The sequence below is a fragment of the Bubalus kerabau genome, chromosome 4, assembly GCF_029407905.1.
Source record: "Bubalus kerabau isolate K-KA32 ecotype Philippines breed swamp buffalo chromosome 4, PCC_UOA_SB_1v2, whole genome shotgun sequence".
NCBI classification, from domain to species: domain Eukaryota; kingdom Metazoa; phylum Chordata; class Mammalia; order Artiodactyla; family Bovidae; genus Bubalus; species Bubalus kerabau.
In genome coordinates this window covers 151,404,324-151,421,868 of record NC_073627.1, presented here as the reverse complement: position 1 = coordinate 151,421,868, position 17,545 = coordinate 151,404,324, and the positions used below count along the sequence as shown (strand labels likewise).

Here is a 17,545-nt window from a genome sequence, read left to right as displayed (position 1 = left end):
CAATCTATTTCATTTTTAAAATAAACTAGAAGTGAAATGCTGTATATTTCTAATCCTGATTCCCTGTCTTAATAAAGGAAAGCACTGGTGAGAACACAAGGTATCAGATAACCGAAGTCTCAAGATGACTCTGAGTTCCACCTTAAAATGCCAAGACACTGAGCTCCATGTTACTGTGGACCTTAATTTGAAGAATTCTTTGGCATGAAAATGAAAATAAAAACAGTAATCAGTACATGCTGTTTCATTTAGTTCTGTTTGCCTTTCATATTAGAGGAAATTCTTGCCATTCCTCAAACCAAAATTAAGGGGGAAAGAAAGAAGTAAGCCACATAAATCTGACCAAGAACACAAGCATTTAAATTAACAGTCCACAAAGTTTCAGATAATGAAAAGAAATACATAATTTTAATTCAACCCAAGTATTTTCCAAGCAGATTATATTTGCTTAAATTGCTATAGCAATTCAAGGGACAGCCCTGCCTGAACACAACAGTTACTGTGGATTTTTAAGAGACTCAGTTTAAGAATTCAGGAATTTCTGATTCATTCACAGGATTTGCAAATTCATCAGCCCCTGAAAACTAAAGCAAATTCAACAGGTATGATGATAAAATAATTTTCAATTTTTTAAAAAATATTCCTGCTGTTAAAAATAAAGTATATTTGATTTAACATTAAAATAGATTGTAGCCACCATAAATGCATAATTTTGGTAAGCAATATCTGGTAAAAGTTACATTAAATTTGGATTAGCCAAAATATTTAGGGAAAGAAGTAATGCAGGAAATTTAATTTTCTAACTTAAGGTTTACCCAATAAATAATCTTTGTTTAGATTTTTATTTTTTACTTTGAATGAAAGATTTTCAGGTTAATACAGTGATTTCTGTTTCTCTTTCTTCTTCTTTCTCAACTTTGACCAAAAAAGTTGCTGACAAAAAATCAGCAAACACCTTTGAGTCATACATCTGAGCAATGCTAGAGATTCTGGTTGTAAAGAAATGGGTATTTGTATAAATTTCACTGGACATTTTCTCAAAATTTCTCTATTAACCAAATATTACAATGTGTTTGCCTCTTCCTCAAAGAGAAAATATAAGTACTGTAGCTCTAAAGGATCTAGTTTCTTGGGTTTCAGTTAACTAAGATTCAAATGTATTATGGCTAAAAATAATCTTGAGACTTTCATATTTTTAATAGCAAAAGAGTCTTACTTCTTTAGGCCTTGGGTGTGATACTGATGTCTACAACTTTAATTTTACAGACTTAAATTTAAAACTGGTTTGGAAAATATTCTGAATTATATACTAATAGTTGGGTCTCTTATTACTTTAGCTTCTATGGCATACCAATGAGACAAATATTTAAAATAATTAAATGCTATGAAGCTTTCAAATTACTTTAAACTTTTCAGAACAAAATTCCATCTCAATTTGATTAGTAATTTAAATTAGAACTTTCTTGATGAAAGTAGAGTGCTTTTTTCCAGGTAGGAGAAATGTTATGATATAGAAACTTTTTTAGCTATAATATGAAAAATACACATTAACAAATAATTTTAAAAGCCTGGTAACATGTTTCACTTTGCTTTATAAACTTTCTGTTTCACATTTGTTATTTTTCTACTAAACAAGGTAATAGAGAAGTGAATATATAGTATATTGTGACAGAAATATTTTCTTTTCTATTAGAAAAGAAAACAGCCATGCTCTCTGTGACTATGTTCTTTTAGAGAAATCACTGTGGTGAAATAAATGCCTAGAAACAATCAACATTAGTAGTAATAAACATCACCAACAAGGTGTAATCTATAATTAATCAATCATTCATTCAGCAAATTTCTGAGCACTTCCACAATGTTCATTGTACTATAGCCTATCAAAAATTAGAAGTTGGGATATAAGATGATTGACAGTGAGCTATAATGTTTCACTATGACTTATCCTATAGGAAACATGGCATAAACTGCTGAACATCAAAGGCAGAAGTAATAACAATATGCTTAACAAATGACTGGTAAACAATTAGCTGAATGAAAAATTTGGATGAAAAGAAACAAGATCACTGTAACAAGTAAAATGATCAGGGGTGAAGTTGAGGAGTAAGAGGAATAGAAAATAATGGCTATATCCATGAAGACGGAGTGGATTTCTGAACAGAAAACTGCAGTAAGTCAAAAGGGAGTGGGACAAAGTTGAGCTATAGAGCCAAGGTCTTCCATGAATGAGGGCTCAATGGATGAGCTCAGATTCAGAAGACAAACTGTCTTCAGGGAAAGACCTTTCTTCTTAGTTGGCCAAAAAGATCAAAAGCAGATAATACTAAGAATCTCATTTTCAGAAAGGCCTCCATCTTCAGGTCTGGATTCCAAGTCAAAACTAAAGGCTGAACTAAAAAGTATCATTCAGGTCTCTTTTTCCCCCCAAATTTCTCATAACTATTGAATAGTCATAACTTTAATTCTCAAATATAAGGTTACTAATTGATAATTATTGATATTCTTAACACAAGGGTAAAATTCAGAGCTCTGATGAGTAGTGCTGTTTTTGAAGTTTGACTGTGTAACAGTCAACCTCTGAGACAATATTCATGGCCTGATCCTGGATAGTTGTTATGTTTCTGCCTCTTTGCTTCTACTTTCATCTCAACTTCATGGAGCAGTACTTTATGTTCTATTATCCATTCCTGCTAATCTCCCTAAATCTTGGCCGAATGATGTCTACAAAGATTTCCCTGTCTCATTCTTGCAGGGTTAAGCCACTGGCTCCCACAGCACTGATATCTCTGCTGCAAGCCATATTTCCCTTTGTCTGAGAATCAGTTCACTGTGTTGTGACTCTCTAGTCCACTAAATTGAATGCTCTTTATAGAAGGAGCCATGTCTTCATGTTTTTTTCAGTCTGTGTTCCCCACCGATCACAGTGCCTCACCCCTAAAATTCAAGACAATCACTGAATAACCAAATCAAACTAAATAAATCACCAGTAATATTTGTAAGCTGCTTTGTTAATAATGGCAACACAATTACCTAGTACATGGGCACTAATTCTAGCAGGTGAAAAAGCACTCTTAATCATACCCACTGGGAGCTCCCCAGTCTGGATCAGCCAGCACTGAACACTGTCCTTTGGGATGAGACCATACTCTTTCACTTCCCCTCCCAGGACTCTTACTTGATGCATGAACACTGCAGTGTGAAGATCATGACTCAACTATATTAATGAACTAGGTGTTCATTCCCAATGTACAAATTCCTGAGATCACAATTTAGGCCTCAAGGTTTTGGGCCAGATTAGCTGTACAATCTTATTTTGCTATTTCAACAGTTAACCGCAACTTCTCAAACATCTCATCCTTTGTTGCTTTATATGTTTTTTGCTCATTTCTTTTATCTGCAAATTTTCTTCTCTACTTCCCTCTGGAGGAACCCTCATATTCCTTCAAAGTCTAATTTAAATGCCATGTCCTACATGGCAGGAATCTAACTGATTATCAAAAGGAAACTACAAATTTCAAAGTCAAAATTGTTTAAAAAGATCAAATCATTACTGTTTTGGCATCTTCTGTAGGAAGGGACAGGATTAAATACAAGACAATATATTAGAGTAAATGATTATCTATTATAGTTTCTGAGTGAAAAAGGAAGCAGGGTCATCATCCAAAATCAATGGTGAGGTTTTAGAGGCTTGTGTAGGAGAAAGGGAAAAGGAATGGACTAATGAGAGGTCACAACAGGCAGCACTTGAATGGCCATGACTTTAAAGTGAGCCAGTTGGCACTGTCCTATTTTCTCTCATGCTGTCAGCTGCATGAGTCAGGCTATGGGAGGATGGAGAACTGGAGTAACCAGGGTTGGACTATGAAGAGTCAAGGGGCCAGCAAATTGAGGGCATGTGCAGTGATGGCCATGATGCACTATAGGATCTAGGTTGGTAGGACCTGAGTATACTGAGAGGTATGAATGAGGAGCAGTGAAAAACAGTTGGATCAATAATTTTTAGGTCCCAATGAAAGTGAAAATTGTTGCAGTTGGAGTTACTACATGAAGTAAGTTATAAAGACAGGAGATAGCAGTCAGTATGCAAAGGACTTGCAGTACCCTTGGCAAGGCCCTTCATGTGGGTGCATAAGGGCATGCTCAGTCACTTCAATTGTGTCTGACTCTTTGTGACTATGGACTGTAGCCTGCCAGGCTCCTCTGTCCACAAGATTCTCCACGCAAGAATACTGGAGTGGGTTGGTATGCCCTTCTCCAGTGGATCTCCCCAGCCCAGGGATCAAGCCTGCGTGTCTTACATCTCCTGCATTGGCAGGCGGGTTCTTCATTACTAGCAGCACCTGGGAGACTAGAGGAATATTTACATTCTGTACTATTCAGATTCTGACAAGAAAAGAAAACAGACTAAGAAACTAAGTTGTTAGGATCTAGGGCAGCCTTTCTCAAGGAGGGTTCTGTCAGAGAAAATGATTTAAGTAACTATTTTTTCATTTATCCAATGATGAAAAATAATACTATTCTAGATGAACAGGAGATAAGCTGTTTCATTACATACAATGATGTAGGGTATTAATTCTATTAGAATATTAATCTTCTCATGAAATCCTGGATGAGAAGGGTAGAGAAAAATGGCCTTAGAATAAAAGGTATGATTTTTTTTAACTTTCCCTAAATAACATACTTATTCCATCTGGATCACTTTCTAATTTGCCAAGTACTTTAACATGCATACCTCATATGCATTTATGACAATAACAACTACCAAGTGAGATAAGCAGGCAAGTAATTATAGTTCTTATTTTACTGATGAGGCAAGAGGCAGATGTAAGTGATTCGACTGTCGTAAGTGATAGGACTGAAATGAAGGTTTTCAGACTCCTCATCCAGTTCACATATCCTATCATTCACTACAACTTCAAGTTTCAGCACGACTGTTGTCATTTGTCTCTTTCGCAAGCTGAGCACTCCCTCCTTTACAATCCTACCCCACACATACCCTCCTATTCACTGTATTGCACGTCCGATTCTCCACTAGACCTAAACTCCTAGGAAATAAGGAGAGTGTGTTTTTAACACCTGTGTATCTAGAAATTAACTAAAAAAAAAATTAGTGGAAAGAAAAAAGCTAGGAGGGTAATTAGGAAAAATGTATAGAAAAACCAATTAGAAACTAAAACTTTATAGAATGTAAATATTGTGTATATCTAGGATTTGATGCAGTTATTCAAGTAGAGTCAGAGACAAAATAATTGGATTCTGGAAACTATTTCACAGGGAAAATTTGAAGTGATAGTCAGACTTGGACAGAAAACACTAAGAGGAAACATGATACTTATTTTTAATATCTCAAGCTTTCACATAAAATGGAGTGTTCTATGTTTTTCCAAAGAACAGAAAAGAACATCAGCAAACAGGAGTTACAGTGGGCAAATTTTGGTCAGTATTAATAATCTCCTAAGTAACTAAAACATAGGGTCTCTCTTCTCATAGGTAGTGAACATCACTGAAGGGGCCAAATAGTGAGAACATCTAATATCCATACGGAAAAAGCACTCAGTTTTGGGGTAGAAAGATGTCATGCTATCATTGTGAATTCACAGTCTAGTAAGCCAGACAAATCGAGATCCTCTAAAAAGATGATTACTTAGTCTGGTTCAATGCAGTATGAGGCTTTTTAAAAAATATCACCTTAAATATTAATTTTGTTCTGAGCAGCAGCCATTAATTCTGGACATTCTTTTACATATTTCAAATCAGACATAAATATTGTGCATTTTAGATAACTGTCAATTTATATAAGAGTTATTACATTTTTCACTCACTTTTTCCACTATATATTTCCTTTTGCCTTGTAATAGGACAAAAAAGGAACATGGGCTTTTCAAGTTCAGTATGTGTCCTTTTCTTCTTTCTTGGAGTCCAAGTATATTGTCAATATGAAAGTTATCAATGGGATGAAGATTATGACCAAGAACCAGATGATGTCTACCAAACAGAATTCCAATTTCAACAAAATATAAACTATGAAGCTCCATTCCATCAGCATACTTTAGGTTGTGCCAGTGAATGCTTCTGTCCACCTAACTTTCCATCATCAATGTACTGTGATAATCGCAAATTAAAGACTATCCCAAATATTCCAGCACACATTCAGCAAGTCTATCTTCAGTTCAATGAAATTGAGGCTGTGACTGCAGATTCATTTATCAACGCCACTCATCTTAAAGAAATCAACCTCAGCCACAACAAAATCAAATCTCAAAAGATTGATCATGGTGTGTTTGCTAAATTGCCAAATCTACTACAGCTTCACCTACAGCATAACAATTTAGAAGACTTTCCATTTCCTCTCCCTAAGTCTTTGGAAAGGATTTTTCTAGGTTACAATGAAATCTCCAGACTGCAGACAAATGCTGTGAATGGGCTTGTAAACTTGACCATGCTTGATCTCTGTTTTAATAAAATTGATGATTCTATGTTACAAGAAAAGGTACTTGCCAAAATGGAAAAATTAATGCAGCTCAACCTATGTAATAATAGATTAGAATCAATGCCTCCTGGTTTGCCTTCTTCACTTATGTATCTGTCTTTAGAAAATAATTCAATATCTTCTATACCAGAAAATTACTTCAACAAACTTCCGAAACTTCACGCTCTAAGAATATCACACAACAAACTACAAGACATCCCATATAATATTTTTAATCTTTCCAACCTTATAGAGCTCAATGTTGGACACAACAAACTGAAGCAAGCATTCTATATTCCAAGGAATTTAGAACACCTATACCTAGAAAATAATGAAATTGAAAGTATGTAAAATTTCATTTTGTGTATGTCTGTGTTTTACTATTTATTTATAATTTTTATTTTATATTGGAGCATAGTTGAATAACAATGTTGTGTTAGGATCAGGTGTATAGCAAAGGAATTCAGTTATACATATACAAATATCTATTTTTTTCAATTCTTTTCTCATTTAGGTTACTACCAAATATTGAGCAATGTTCCCTGTTCTAGACAGTAGGTCCTTGTTGGTTACCTATTTTATTTATCTATTTATTTATGGCTGTACCGGGTCTTTGCTGCTGCAAACGGGAGCTACTCTCGAGTTGTAGCACACAGGCTTTAGAGTGTGGGTTCAGCAGTTGTGGTGCAGGGGCTTAGTTGCCCCACTACACGTGGAATCTTCCCAGACCAGGGATCGAACCTGTGTTCCCAGCACTGGCAGGCAGCTTCTTAACCAATGCACCACCAGGGAAGTCCATTATTGTCTTTTAAAGATATAAAAAATCTTATTTTGTTCTTTTAAAGAACAGATCTTTAAAAACCCATGCTTTACATGGTGCTACAAATTACAAATGGTTGCTTTGAAGCTGGCTAGGGAAATGGCAGAAAATGGTCCCCAGAGAAATTTGTACTTCAAGGTTTATAGTCTTTTCTATTAAATGTTATCACTTTGAACTTTAAGAATGTGTACTACAAAGTATATGAAAAAAATATGAAATACTATAGAGTATACAAAGAAATATGAGATCTTGAATAGTAGAACTATACATGATTTTCATTTTTTTCCTCTGAGATTGTTTCTAAGACTTTATTACTTAAATAATTTATTTAATAATTAAATAATTACTTAATAGCCAATGAAGCCATCATTTATTTTGATAATATAAAATTCATTTATAGTTTCATTTTGTTCATTTTATTATTTGATTACTATAAAATAATTAAACCTAATAAATATTTTAATAAAATCCATTATAGTATTATGGATATAATACAGAAGGATTAATTTTTAATTTGTATTTTTCAGATGTCAATGTCACAGTGATGTGTCCATCAGTTGATCCACTACATTACCACCATTTAACATACATTCGCGTAGATCAAAATAGGCTGAAAGCACCAATAAGCTCATACATTTTCCTCTGCTTCCCTCATATACACACTATTTATTATGGTGAACAACAAAGCACTAACGGTCAAACGATACAACTGAAGACCCAAGTTTTCAGGAGATTTGAAGATGATGGTGATAGTGAAGATCATGATGATCATCATGAAGGCCCAGAAGAAGAAGGAACAGAAGAAAACATTGATGCTCACTATTATGGAAGTCAAGAATGGCAAGAAACTATATAGGTATACATTTATAACTTCATAAGATCTTATTATTCATATAAATTTAGCTAATTATGCATAGCTCATAGTAATATAGTTAGAATTGAGTACTTAGTATACTAAGATCAGATTGAATTTAGGTTATTGATAACATCTGCATCATTATATAGGATTAGAATTTACTAAAAATGATACAAATCTTGTAGAAATATAAATTTAGAATGACAAGTAGGATCAAAAAACTACACTTTGAACATACAATTATCATGTTGAGAAAAAAAACAAGTATGCTCATTTATATTAACAGTAGTTTTTCTGAAAATGATGAAAGAAGTAGCATTAGAAGCTAACAATTGTAAACCACGCACTTTAAATCACTATGAGTATAGTGTTTAAATGCCAAGAGGTTATATTAATGTAACAGGCAGCAACTCATTTAAGGAACAGACTATTTTCTTTGGTCTAATCTCCAGAAAAGCTTTCATACTTTTATTTGACTATCATCACCATGACAGCCACCCACCCTGGTCCTACCACTTAGAGCACAGAATGATAGTTTTGATTTTCAAAAGAGGTTATCCTAACTAAGGATCCAAGGCACAAATTTATGAAATCAACTAGTCTTACTTTTTTGTTGTTTGTTTTAAATTTATTTATTTTTTTAATTGAAGGATAATTGCTTTACAGAATTTTGCAGTTTTCTGTCAAACCTCAACATGAATCAGCCACAGGTATACATATATCCTCTCTCTCCTGAACCCCCTTCCTATCTCCCTCCCCACACTACCCCTCCAGGCTGACACAGAGCCCCTGTTTGAGTTTCCTGAATCACACAGCAAATTCCCGTCGGCCATCTATTTTACACATGGTAATGTAAGTTTCCATGTTACTCTTTCCATACATCTCACTCTCTCCTCCCCTCTCCCCATGACCATAAATCTATTCTCTATGTCTGTTTCTCCATTTCTGACCTGTGAATAAATTCTTCAGTACCATTTTTCTAGATTCCATATATATGCATTAGAATACGATATTTATCTTTCTCTTTCTGACTTACTTCATTCTGTATAATAGATTCTAGGTTCATTTGCCTGATTAGAACTGACTCAAAGGTGTTCCTTTTTATGGCTGAGTAACATTCCATTGTGTATATGTACCATAACTTCTTCATCCATTCATCTGTCAATGGATATCTAGGTTGCTTCTATGTTCTAGCTATTGTAAACAGTGCTGCAGTGAAAAATGGGATACATGTGCCTTTGAAATCAACTCATCTTACTTTTCTCTCAGAGCACAAAAGCAACAAAAACTTAAACCTTGTATTTGGATGTCTGCATGCGTGCATGCTAAGATGCTTCAGCCGTGTCTGATTCTTTGCAACCTTATGGATTGTAGCCGGCCAGGCTCCTCTGTCCACGGAGATTCTCCAGGCAAGAATACTGGCGTGGGTTGCCATGCTCTCTTCTATGGGATCTTCCTGACCTAGGGATAGAACCCGCATCTCTTATGTCTCCCACATTGGCAGACGGGTTCTTTACCACTGGCACCATGTGGGATGCCCATTTGGATGCCAGAAAAACAGCAAAATTGGTTATTTTAGCAAATTTCAGCTATTATACAACACAATCTTTTCTATGTTCCATTTTAATTGGGATAAATATTTTTAAAATAAATTCACTAGAGAAAGGTTTTAGTTACATAAAAACTTGCTAATAAATAATTGCTCTATTTATAAGATTAAGTCAATGTTAGCACAAGAAAGTATATCAGCATTATTAACACTTCTATTTTCCTAGCACAATATATTAGAAACATGTATGTATATCAGCCAGTGTTTATGTACATAGTGCTAAAGTTGAATCGAGTTCCTTTGAAATTTGAATAACAGGTTTTGATATCTTCTTTAAAACCTTAATAATCACATATTTTGAAGCATTTTAATATGCCTATAATGAAGTATAACTTCTATGATGAACTTTCTTGATTTACCAGGTTAGTATTTTATAGAATTCCTCAGGTAAGGAATAAACACAAATCTGGGACTGCCTATATAGGAAACTCCTAAAAAAAATTTTTTTTTAAACAGTATTCAAAAAGACCAGACAATTAGAACAATATTTTAGAAGCAGTTTTCTAGCGATGAGTCTAACTTTCTGGAGATGACAGTTTAAAATGAGCAGGTTATTAACATTTAGCAGAAACAGACTACCCGTGTGTCCTAGGGGCTAGCTCAACAATCCAGAATGAATATGAACAATACTCCATTCATTCACTTAATAAACATTCATCAAGGCATGTAGGGCTTAGCAATGAGAGGTCAAACAGAATAGATTGTGCATCTGTGACACTGTAAGACAACAGCTGTGATGGTAAAGAGTGAAGATGTCAGTGATGTGGGTAAAGCACATTTTCAACAGAGGTAAAAACTTTAAGGACCATCTCCCACTTTACTGACATTTTATAAAACAGGGTTACAAATGTAAACATTTATTATGATGTAACATATGGAAAACACTGTGGATGTTTTATGAGATGAGAAAGAGAAGACTATTTAAAATGTAATGAGCACTGTCAGGAAAATACAAATTATAAAAAACTACAATCAGATAGTTTACATTTACTGGATGGCTGAAATCAAAAAAGGCAGACAAACAATAAGCATTAGTGAGGAGACGCAGAAAGTGGAATCCACTGGTGACAAAGTCAAATTGTACAGCTGCTTTGGAAAGCAGTCTGGCAGTCCTTCAGTTAGTCACCTATGAACCAACAATTCCATTCCTAGATATAAACCTAAGAAAACTGAACACATGTGGTCACACAAAAATATGTACACAAATGTTCATAGCAGCATTATCCATTTATAGCCAAAAAGTAGAAACCACCCAAATGTCCTTCAGCTGATGAAAGGATAAACAAAATGTGGTATATCCACACAATGGAATATTATTCAGTCAAAAGAAGGAAGGATGTTGATACATGTTATAATACAGATGAACCATGAAAACATTATGCTAGTTAGTGAAAAGTCAGTCAGAGAAGAACATGTATTGTATGATTCCATTTATATGAAATGTCTAAAACAGGCAAAACTATAGACACAGAAAGATTATTGGCTGCCTGGGGTTGGGGAGCAAGAGAAACAGGGGAATTAGGCAGTAAGGAGGAGAAGGGGATGACAGGATGAGATGGCTGGATGGCATCACCGACTCGATGGACATGAGTTTGGGTGAACTCTGGGAGTTGGTGATCGATAAGGAGGCCTGGCGTGCTGCAATTCATGGGGTCTCAAAGAGTTGGACACGACTGAGCTACTGAACTGAACTGAACTGAGGCAGTGACTGATAATGGATAGAGAATTTCTTTTTGGGTGATGAAAATATTCTAAAATTGACTGTAGTGATAACTGTACAAGTTTGAAAACACTAAAAGCTACTGAATTGCACTCTTTAAAAAAGTGAGTTGTATGAGATGTGAATTATTTCAATAAAGCTGTTATTTTAAAATTTAACAAAGAAAATAAGATGTAATAACTCATTCTAACAAAAGGAAGAAAGAAAGAAAATGTGGCAGTAACTGAAAAATGATATGAACACAGATATATTAACTTTGCTTCTGGCCAGGATGTGGTGAAGCGACTGAAGGCTTCAAGGAAGAGGTGGCACTTTGATGTGTGAATAGTGACTGACTGGCAGGAGTGAAGAAAATAAGGTCCCAAGGTGAGATTAACATAAAGATGAGGTAATTAGTTATTTCACTTCTTGTACAGTTAAAACACTCCAAATTTTGAGAATTCTGGAGCACCTATTTTTATCTCCTCCTAAACCGACAAAAGAAAATACATTTAAGAACAGGCTTAGCGAAGAAAAAACCTGATGGAAACATGGAATTTGAAATCAGATATACCTTGGTAGAAGCCTGACTTCACTCATGTAACTAAGCAAGATGACTCCGAGTGAGTTACTTCTTGAAGTCTCTCTTTCTGCATTTCTGTAAGGAAGGTGGTTCTCACAGGGCTGTTAGTGAAGTTGCTCAGTCATGCCCAACTCTTTGCAACCCCATGAATAGTAACCTGCACCAAGCTCCTCCGTCCATGGGATTTTTCAAGGCAAGAGTACTGGAGTGGGTTGCCATTTCCTTCTCCAGGGAATCTTCCCAACCCAGGGATTGAACCAAGGTCTCTCACATTGTAGACAGATGCTTTACCATCTGAGCCACCAGGTTAGTCCAATACATACCACAGCATTTAACAAAGCACATGCCAGTTACAAGGGTTTCCTGTGGCTCAGCAGTAAAGAATGCCTGCAATGCAGGAGATGAAGGAGATGCGGGTTCGATCCCTGGTAGGGAAGATCTCCTGGAGGAGGAAATGGCAACCTACTCCAGTATTCTTGTTGAGACAATCCTATGGACAGAGGAGGATGGCAGGCTACAGCCTAGGGGGTCACAAAGAGCGACTGAGCATGCACCCACATGCATGCCAGTTACAGGTATCCTACAAGCAGTAACTATTATTGCAGCATGTCCAGCCCAACCTCCCGCTGGATCTATGTGCCCTGAGCCATCAGCTGTGCTTCACATGCCTCAGTGGACCCTCTAGAAAGGAGTTTGCATCTTTCAGGTTCCTTCCAAGGTTCTACTGTACCTTCTTCAGTACAGAAGTACTATACCATCTTTCAGGTTCCTTCCAAGGTTCTACTGTACCTTCTACAGTACAGAAGTACTGTACCTTCTACTGTACAAAAGATTAGTAAACAAGAGAGAATTTACTAAAGGTTTCATTAGGGAGAGAGAAGAGAGATCTAAAATCATATACTCACAACAAACATATTCCAAGTCATTATTTGATGGTTTAGCTTTCCAAAGCACCTCTAGATAGCCTAGAAGGATGGGGAGCAGAGTTTCCCAGGCCCTTCACGAGGCATTTGGCTTCCTGGCTCCTCTGGCCAGAGTAAGGTGAAACTCTTCTTGTCTATTAGGTAGAAGAGGTCAAAGAGGCCAACTCTGCTCTCCCTTTAAAGGCAAGTACATATAAACACGCCACAAAATGTCCTCCAACTGCAGGACCCAGAGGGAGGCAGATGAATAACCATCTTACATTAATCAAAAACACCCAGAGGAACTCATACCCCAAGTAGTTCTCAGTAAAAAGAAAACAAAACAAATAACCACCAATGCTTTCTGCAGAACAGAAGAATAAAGTTCTACCTCCTACCAGAGTTACAGACAAAACTAGGTGATATATCAGGAAAGAAAAAGATGAAAATTCATCAATTTTCTCATTACACTTCAAAATATTAGCTATATTAGCTCTGAGGTTGAACTTTCTGTCTTTGTGCCTATTAATGAATAAATTCAAATGACACCATGAACCCAAGCTTAACAAATATATTAAAAAGGAAATAAAAATAAAGAATAGTCAATAAATTTGCTTACAATATACTGGTTGAGAATGTTTAGCATGTATTTAAGTATAACCTGAAAACTATACATTTTTTACTTTATTCCTCAAGTTGGAACCACTAAACCAAAACGCAGATATATGCATATCATGTAACACACTTAACCGATTCTATGGTATGAAAGCCAAAAAAATAAACCTGTTTCTTCTGTATACTTTTACTGTAGCAAAGAAGTCCAAGGAAAGCTAGAACTAAAACTCTAATTTCCTGATTCCAAATCCATCTTTTCTAAACCTTGGAAATGAAGAATAACAGCAGCTGGAAACAAAATTAAATCATAACAGCTAAAAATCCAGTTTCTTTTATGTTCCAATTTCCTAAATAAATATAAACTGCTATACCCAGTAGATAAATATCACAGCATTTCTGGATATGTCTGTTGTTGCATGTTTAGGTTGCAAACTTATTATACAGAGACTTATGTATACTACTCAGAAAAATTAAAATCACAAATATGCCCCATTTTAAACATTAACTCTTATTTATATTGAGTCATAATTCCCCTCCCTTTAAGTTTTAGCCTTCTAGTCCAGAAAGTACTTGGGTTCCCATCTTTATTTCATTTGACCAAATGACTAGGCTTTAGGTATAAGCAGGTATTTGGTATGGAGATTCAAATCATAGACATCCCACAAAAAGCCCAGAATGTTGGTTAGAAACAAGTCAGAGGTCTTTCCCACACTGAAGGAGCAACAATTACACAAGGTAAAATTCTGATACACCTTCAAAGACATAAAACCCTACAAAGATACCAAGGATAATGTAGTAGGGTTAACAAAAAGAACTCCACAGAGATAACCCTCTCGATTTTGGATATATGCCTGCTCTTGAGCCTTGACGGCATTCATCTTTTATTACCGTGCAGTGAAAGTTAAATAGTTCTTTCTGGAGTAGAAAACAATCTAAGTTTGAAACATATTTTACACTGGAAATGGGGTAGTAAAGACTTTGACTCCAAAGAGCAGTCTGGGCTTTGTTCAGCTTCTAGGAATTAATCTATATCTTTGTTTAAAATGAGGGTTATACTTAATGGACATGAATTTGAGAAAACTCCAGGAGATAGTGAAGAACAGGGAAGCCTGGTGTACTACAGTTCATGGGGTCGCAAAATGACTTAGCAACTGAACAACAATAACAATTCTCTTGATAGTCTGATGGATAGCAAGGAGATAAAACCAGTCAATCCTAAAGGAAATCAATTCTGAACATTCACTGGAAGGACTGATGCTGAAGCTGAAGCTCCAATACTTTGGCCACCTGATGTGAACTTTGGCCACCTGATGTGAACAGCCATTGGAAAAGACCATGATGCTGGGAAAGACTGAGGGCAGGAGGAGAAGGTGGCGACAGAGGATGGGATGACTGGATGGTATTACTGACTCAATGGACATGAGTTTGAGCAAACTCTGGGAGACAGTGAAGAACAGGGAAGCCTGGACTGCTGTAGTCCATGGGGGTGCAAAGAGCTGGACAAGATTTAGCAACTGAACAACAACAACAGATTTTAGGATGGGACAGGCCAAACCAAACAGTCTTAGGTTGGCCATGCCAGAAAGACAACCATGTGGTTTAGGATGGGTCATGTAGAATCAGTCAAACTTGGGGCAGAGTTCAACCATGTGGAATACTTAATTGATCATGCCTATGTAATGAAGCCCCAGTAAAAGCTGAACCATGAGGTTCAGTAGCACTTTCCTGGTTGGCAATACCCATGTTCCTTGTCATGCATCAATGCTGGGAAGGCACTGATGAGAACATCCTCAGAACAATACAAGTTCTGTATGTGGAACCCTCCCAGTCTCTGACTACTGCCTCTCTTCCTTTGGGTGATATTTATGTGTATCTTTTCTCTGTGATAAACCATAACCATGAAATAATGGCTTCCAGTGAGTTCCATGAGTCCTTTAAGCAAATTATCAAATGTAAGGGTGGTTTTGGGAAACTCTCAAACTTGCAGTTGGTATAAGAAATGAGGATGGTCTTTGGAATTGTACTCTCAAACTTTAGTCTGACTAACTCTGGGAGGGAACATACATATTTTTTGGTGTAACTCTGAATATTTCTAGAATCTTTCTTGTGCAGTCATCTCCCCTTCAATGTGGATATGATCTCTGATCTCAAAATACTACAAAGAGATGGCATATATGATTACAGGTACATGATTGCTACAAAAACTGTACTGCTCATCTTGTTGGAACACTAATCTTCCTTTCTGGCTATGAAGAAGAAATCTGCCATAATATGAGCTGCCCAATGGTGGAGGCCACGTTGCAAATAACTGAGGGTGGCCTTCAATCAACATCAAGCAAGGCTGAGGCTTAGTCCTACATTCTGAATGGAGTTGTGGCCAACAACCACATGGGCTCATACACCTTTACCTTACTTGACTCTTGAAAAGAGGGTACAGCCCCAGCCAACACCTTGATTGCAAATGAGACATAAACAAAGCCATGGACGGAGGAGCCTGGAGTACTACAGTCCATAGGGTTGCAAAGAGTCGGATACACCTGAAGCAACTTGGCACTCATGCACAAGCAAAGCCGTATTTGGACTCCTGAGCCACAGAAACTGTGGGATAATAAAGGTGTGTTATTTTAGATCACTATACCTGTAATAAATAACCAATAAACTAGGTAACTAGTAGTATTCTTCAGAAATGCAACATTAGAGAGCTATCTCTAAAATGAAAATAGAATCATGCCACTCGCTGGCTTAAAAAAAATTTCTCAGTGGTCTCTCACTGAATACAAATAAAAGTCAAACACCACAGCAAGGTATAAAAGACTTTTCCTTAATCTGACCTCTAGTACCCTGTCTGATCTCTTAATATATACCACCCCCCTAACCTCTTCTCTTTCTCTCTCTAAGCTCTAGCCATATACAACTAATTATAAATTATCTTAATGATCTATCCTCCCCCACCTATGTGCTGTTTCCATTCCTAGAGCAATTCTCCCTTGGTCTGCTCCTGCCCTGACTACCCCCTCATTTTCTCTACAGAAGTCAGTTTGGTGCCACCTCAGTGGCTTTACCCTTTCCCAGATCACTGCAGAATATTTTTGTGTAGCAGGTTGCTCACTGTGCCTTCTAACGCTTATTTGCTGCCGTTCTTGCTTACTTACAAACTCTTCCTCCTTGAAGGGAAAAAACAAGTTTTGCTTGTCTGGGTTTATTTTTCTACAGTACTGGCAGAGAAGTGGCACTCAGTAAACTTCTACTAAATGAATGAATTTACTCTGCTGACAAAGGTCAGTATAATTAAGGCTATGGTCTTCCCAGTGGTCACATATGGTTGTGAGAGCTGAATAGTAAGGAAGGCAGAGAGACGAAGAATTGATGCCTTCAAAACCGTGGTACTGGAGAAGACTCCTGAGAGTCCCTTGGACAGCAAGGAGATCAAACCAGTCAATCTTACAGGAAATCAACCCTGAATACTCATCAGAAAGACTAATGCTGAAGATGAAGCTGCAGTATTTTGCTCACCTGATGCAAACAGCCGACTCACTGGAAATATCCCTGATACTGGGAAAGACTGAGGGCAGAGGAGAAGAGGGCATCAGAGGATGAGATGGCTGGATGGCATCACCGATGCAATGGACATGAACTTGGGCAAACTTTGGAAGGTGGTAAGGGATAGGGAGGCCTGGCGTGCTGCAGTCGATGGGGTTGCAGAGAGTCGGACATGACTGGGGACTGAACAATAAAAACAAATGAATGAATGCCAATAAAACTATACACATTGGTCAGAACCATCAAGGAAAAAAAAAGTTATAATCCACAAAATAATTTTCTGTAGTACAAAGTACCAAACTGTGTATACCATAGTAAACTATGAACCTCTAAGATTCTCTAAATCTATTCAACATCTATTCAGTTCACTTCTCAACATCCCGTTAAACCTGCCACACAACAGAAAACAAATCAATATCTGCTATTTCATTATTAGATATTTTCAAAGACTT

The 17,545-nt window shown here is 36.6% G+C and overlaps 2 protein-coding genes across 8 annotated transcripts in view; one reads left to right on the top strand and one right to left on the bottom strand.

Annotated features, from left to right (window-relative positions):
- The window catches only part of CENPP (centromere protein P), a 237,068-nt gene that overhangs the window by 137,677 nt on the left and 81,846 nt on the right, over window positions 1-17,545 (bottom strand). For 3 of the 7 annotated variants that reach the window (XR_008713798.1, XM_055579056.1, XM_055579058.1), the window contains one exon: window positions 17,067-17,276. The exons of the other annotated variants lie outside the window; for them this stretch is intronic. Coding sequence is in view for 2 of the 3 variants with exons in the window: in XM_055579056.1 (XP_055435031.1) it covers window positions 17,067-17,276 (210 nt within the window). In the remaining variant the exon portion in view is untranslated. The remainder of the gene's footprint in view (window positions 1-17,066; window positions 17,277-17,545) is intronic. 7 annotated transcript variants of the gene reach the window in all.
- Window positions 457-9,018, top strand: OMD (osteomodulin). Its single transcript, XM_055579064.1, has 3 exons — window positions 457-602; window positions 5,859-6,812; window positions 7,817-9,018. The coding sequence occupies exons 2-3, from the start codon at window positions 5,873-5,875 to the stop codon at window positions 8,143-8,145; spliced, it is 1,269 nt and encodes a 422-aa protein (XP_055435039.1). The 5' UTR covers window positions 457-602; window positions 5,859-5,872; the 3' UTR covers window positions 8,146-9,018.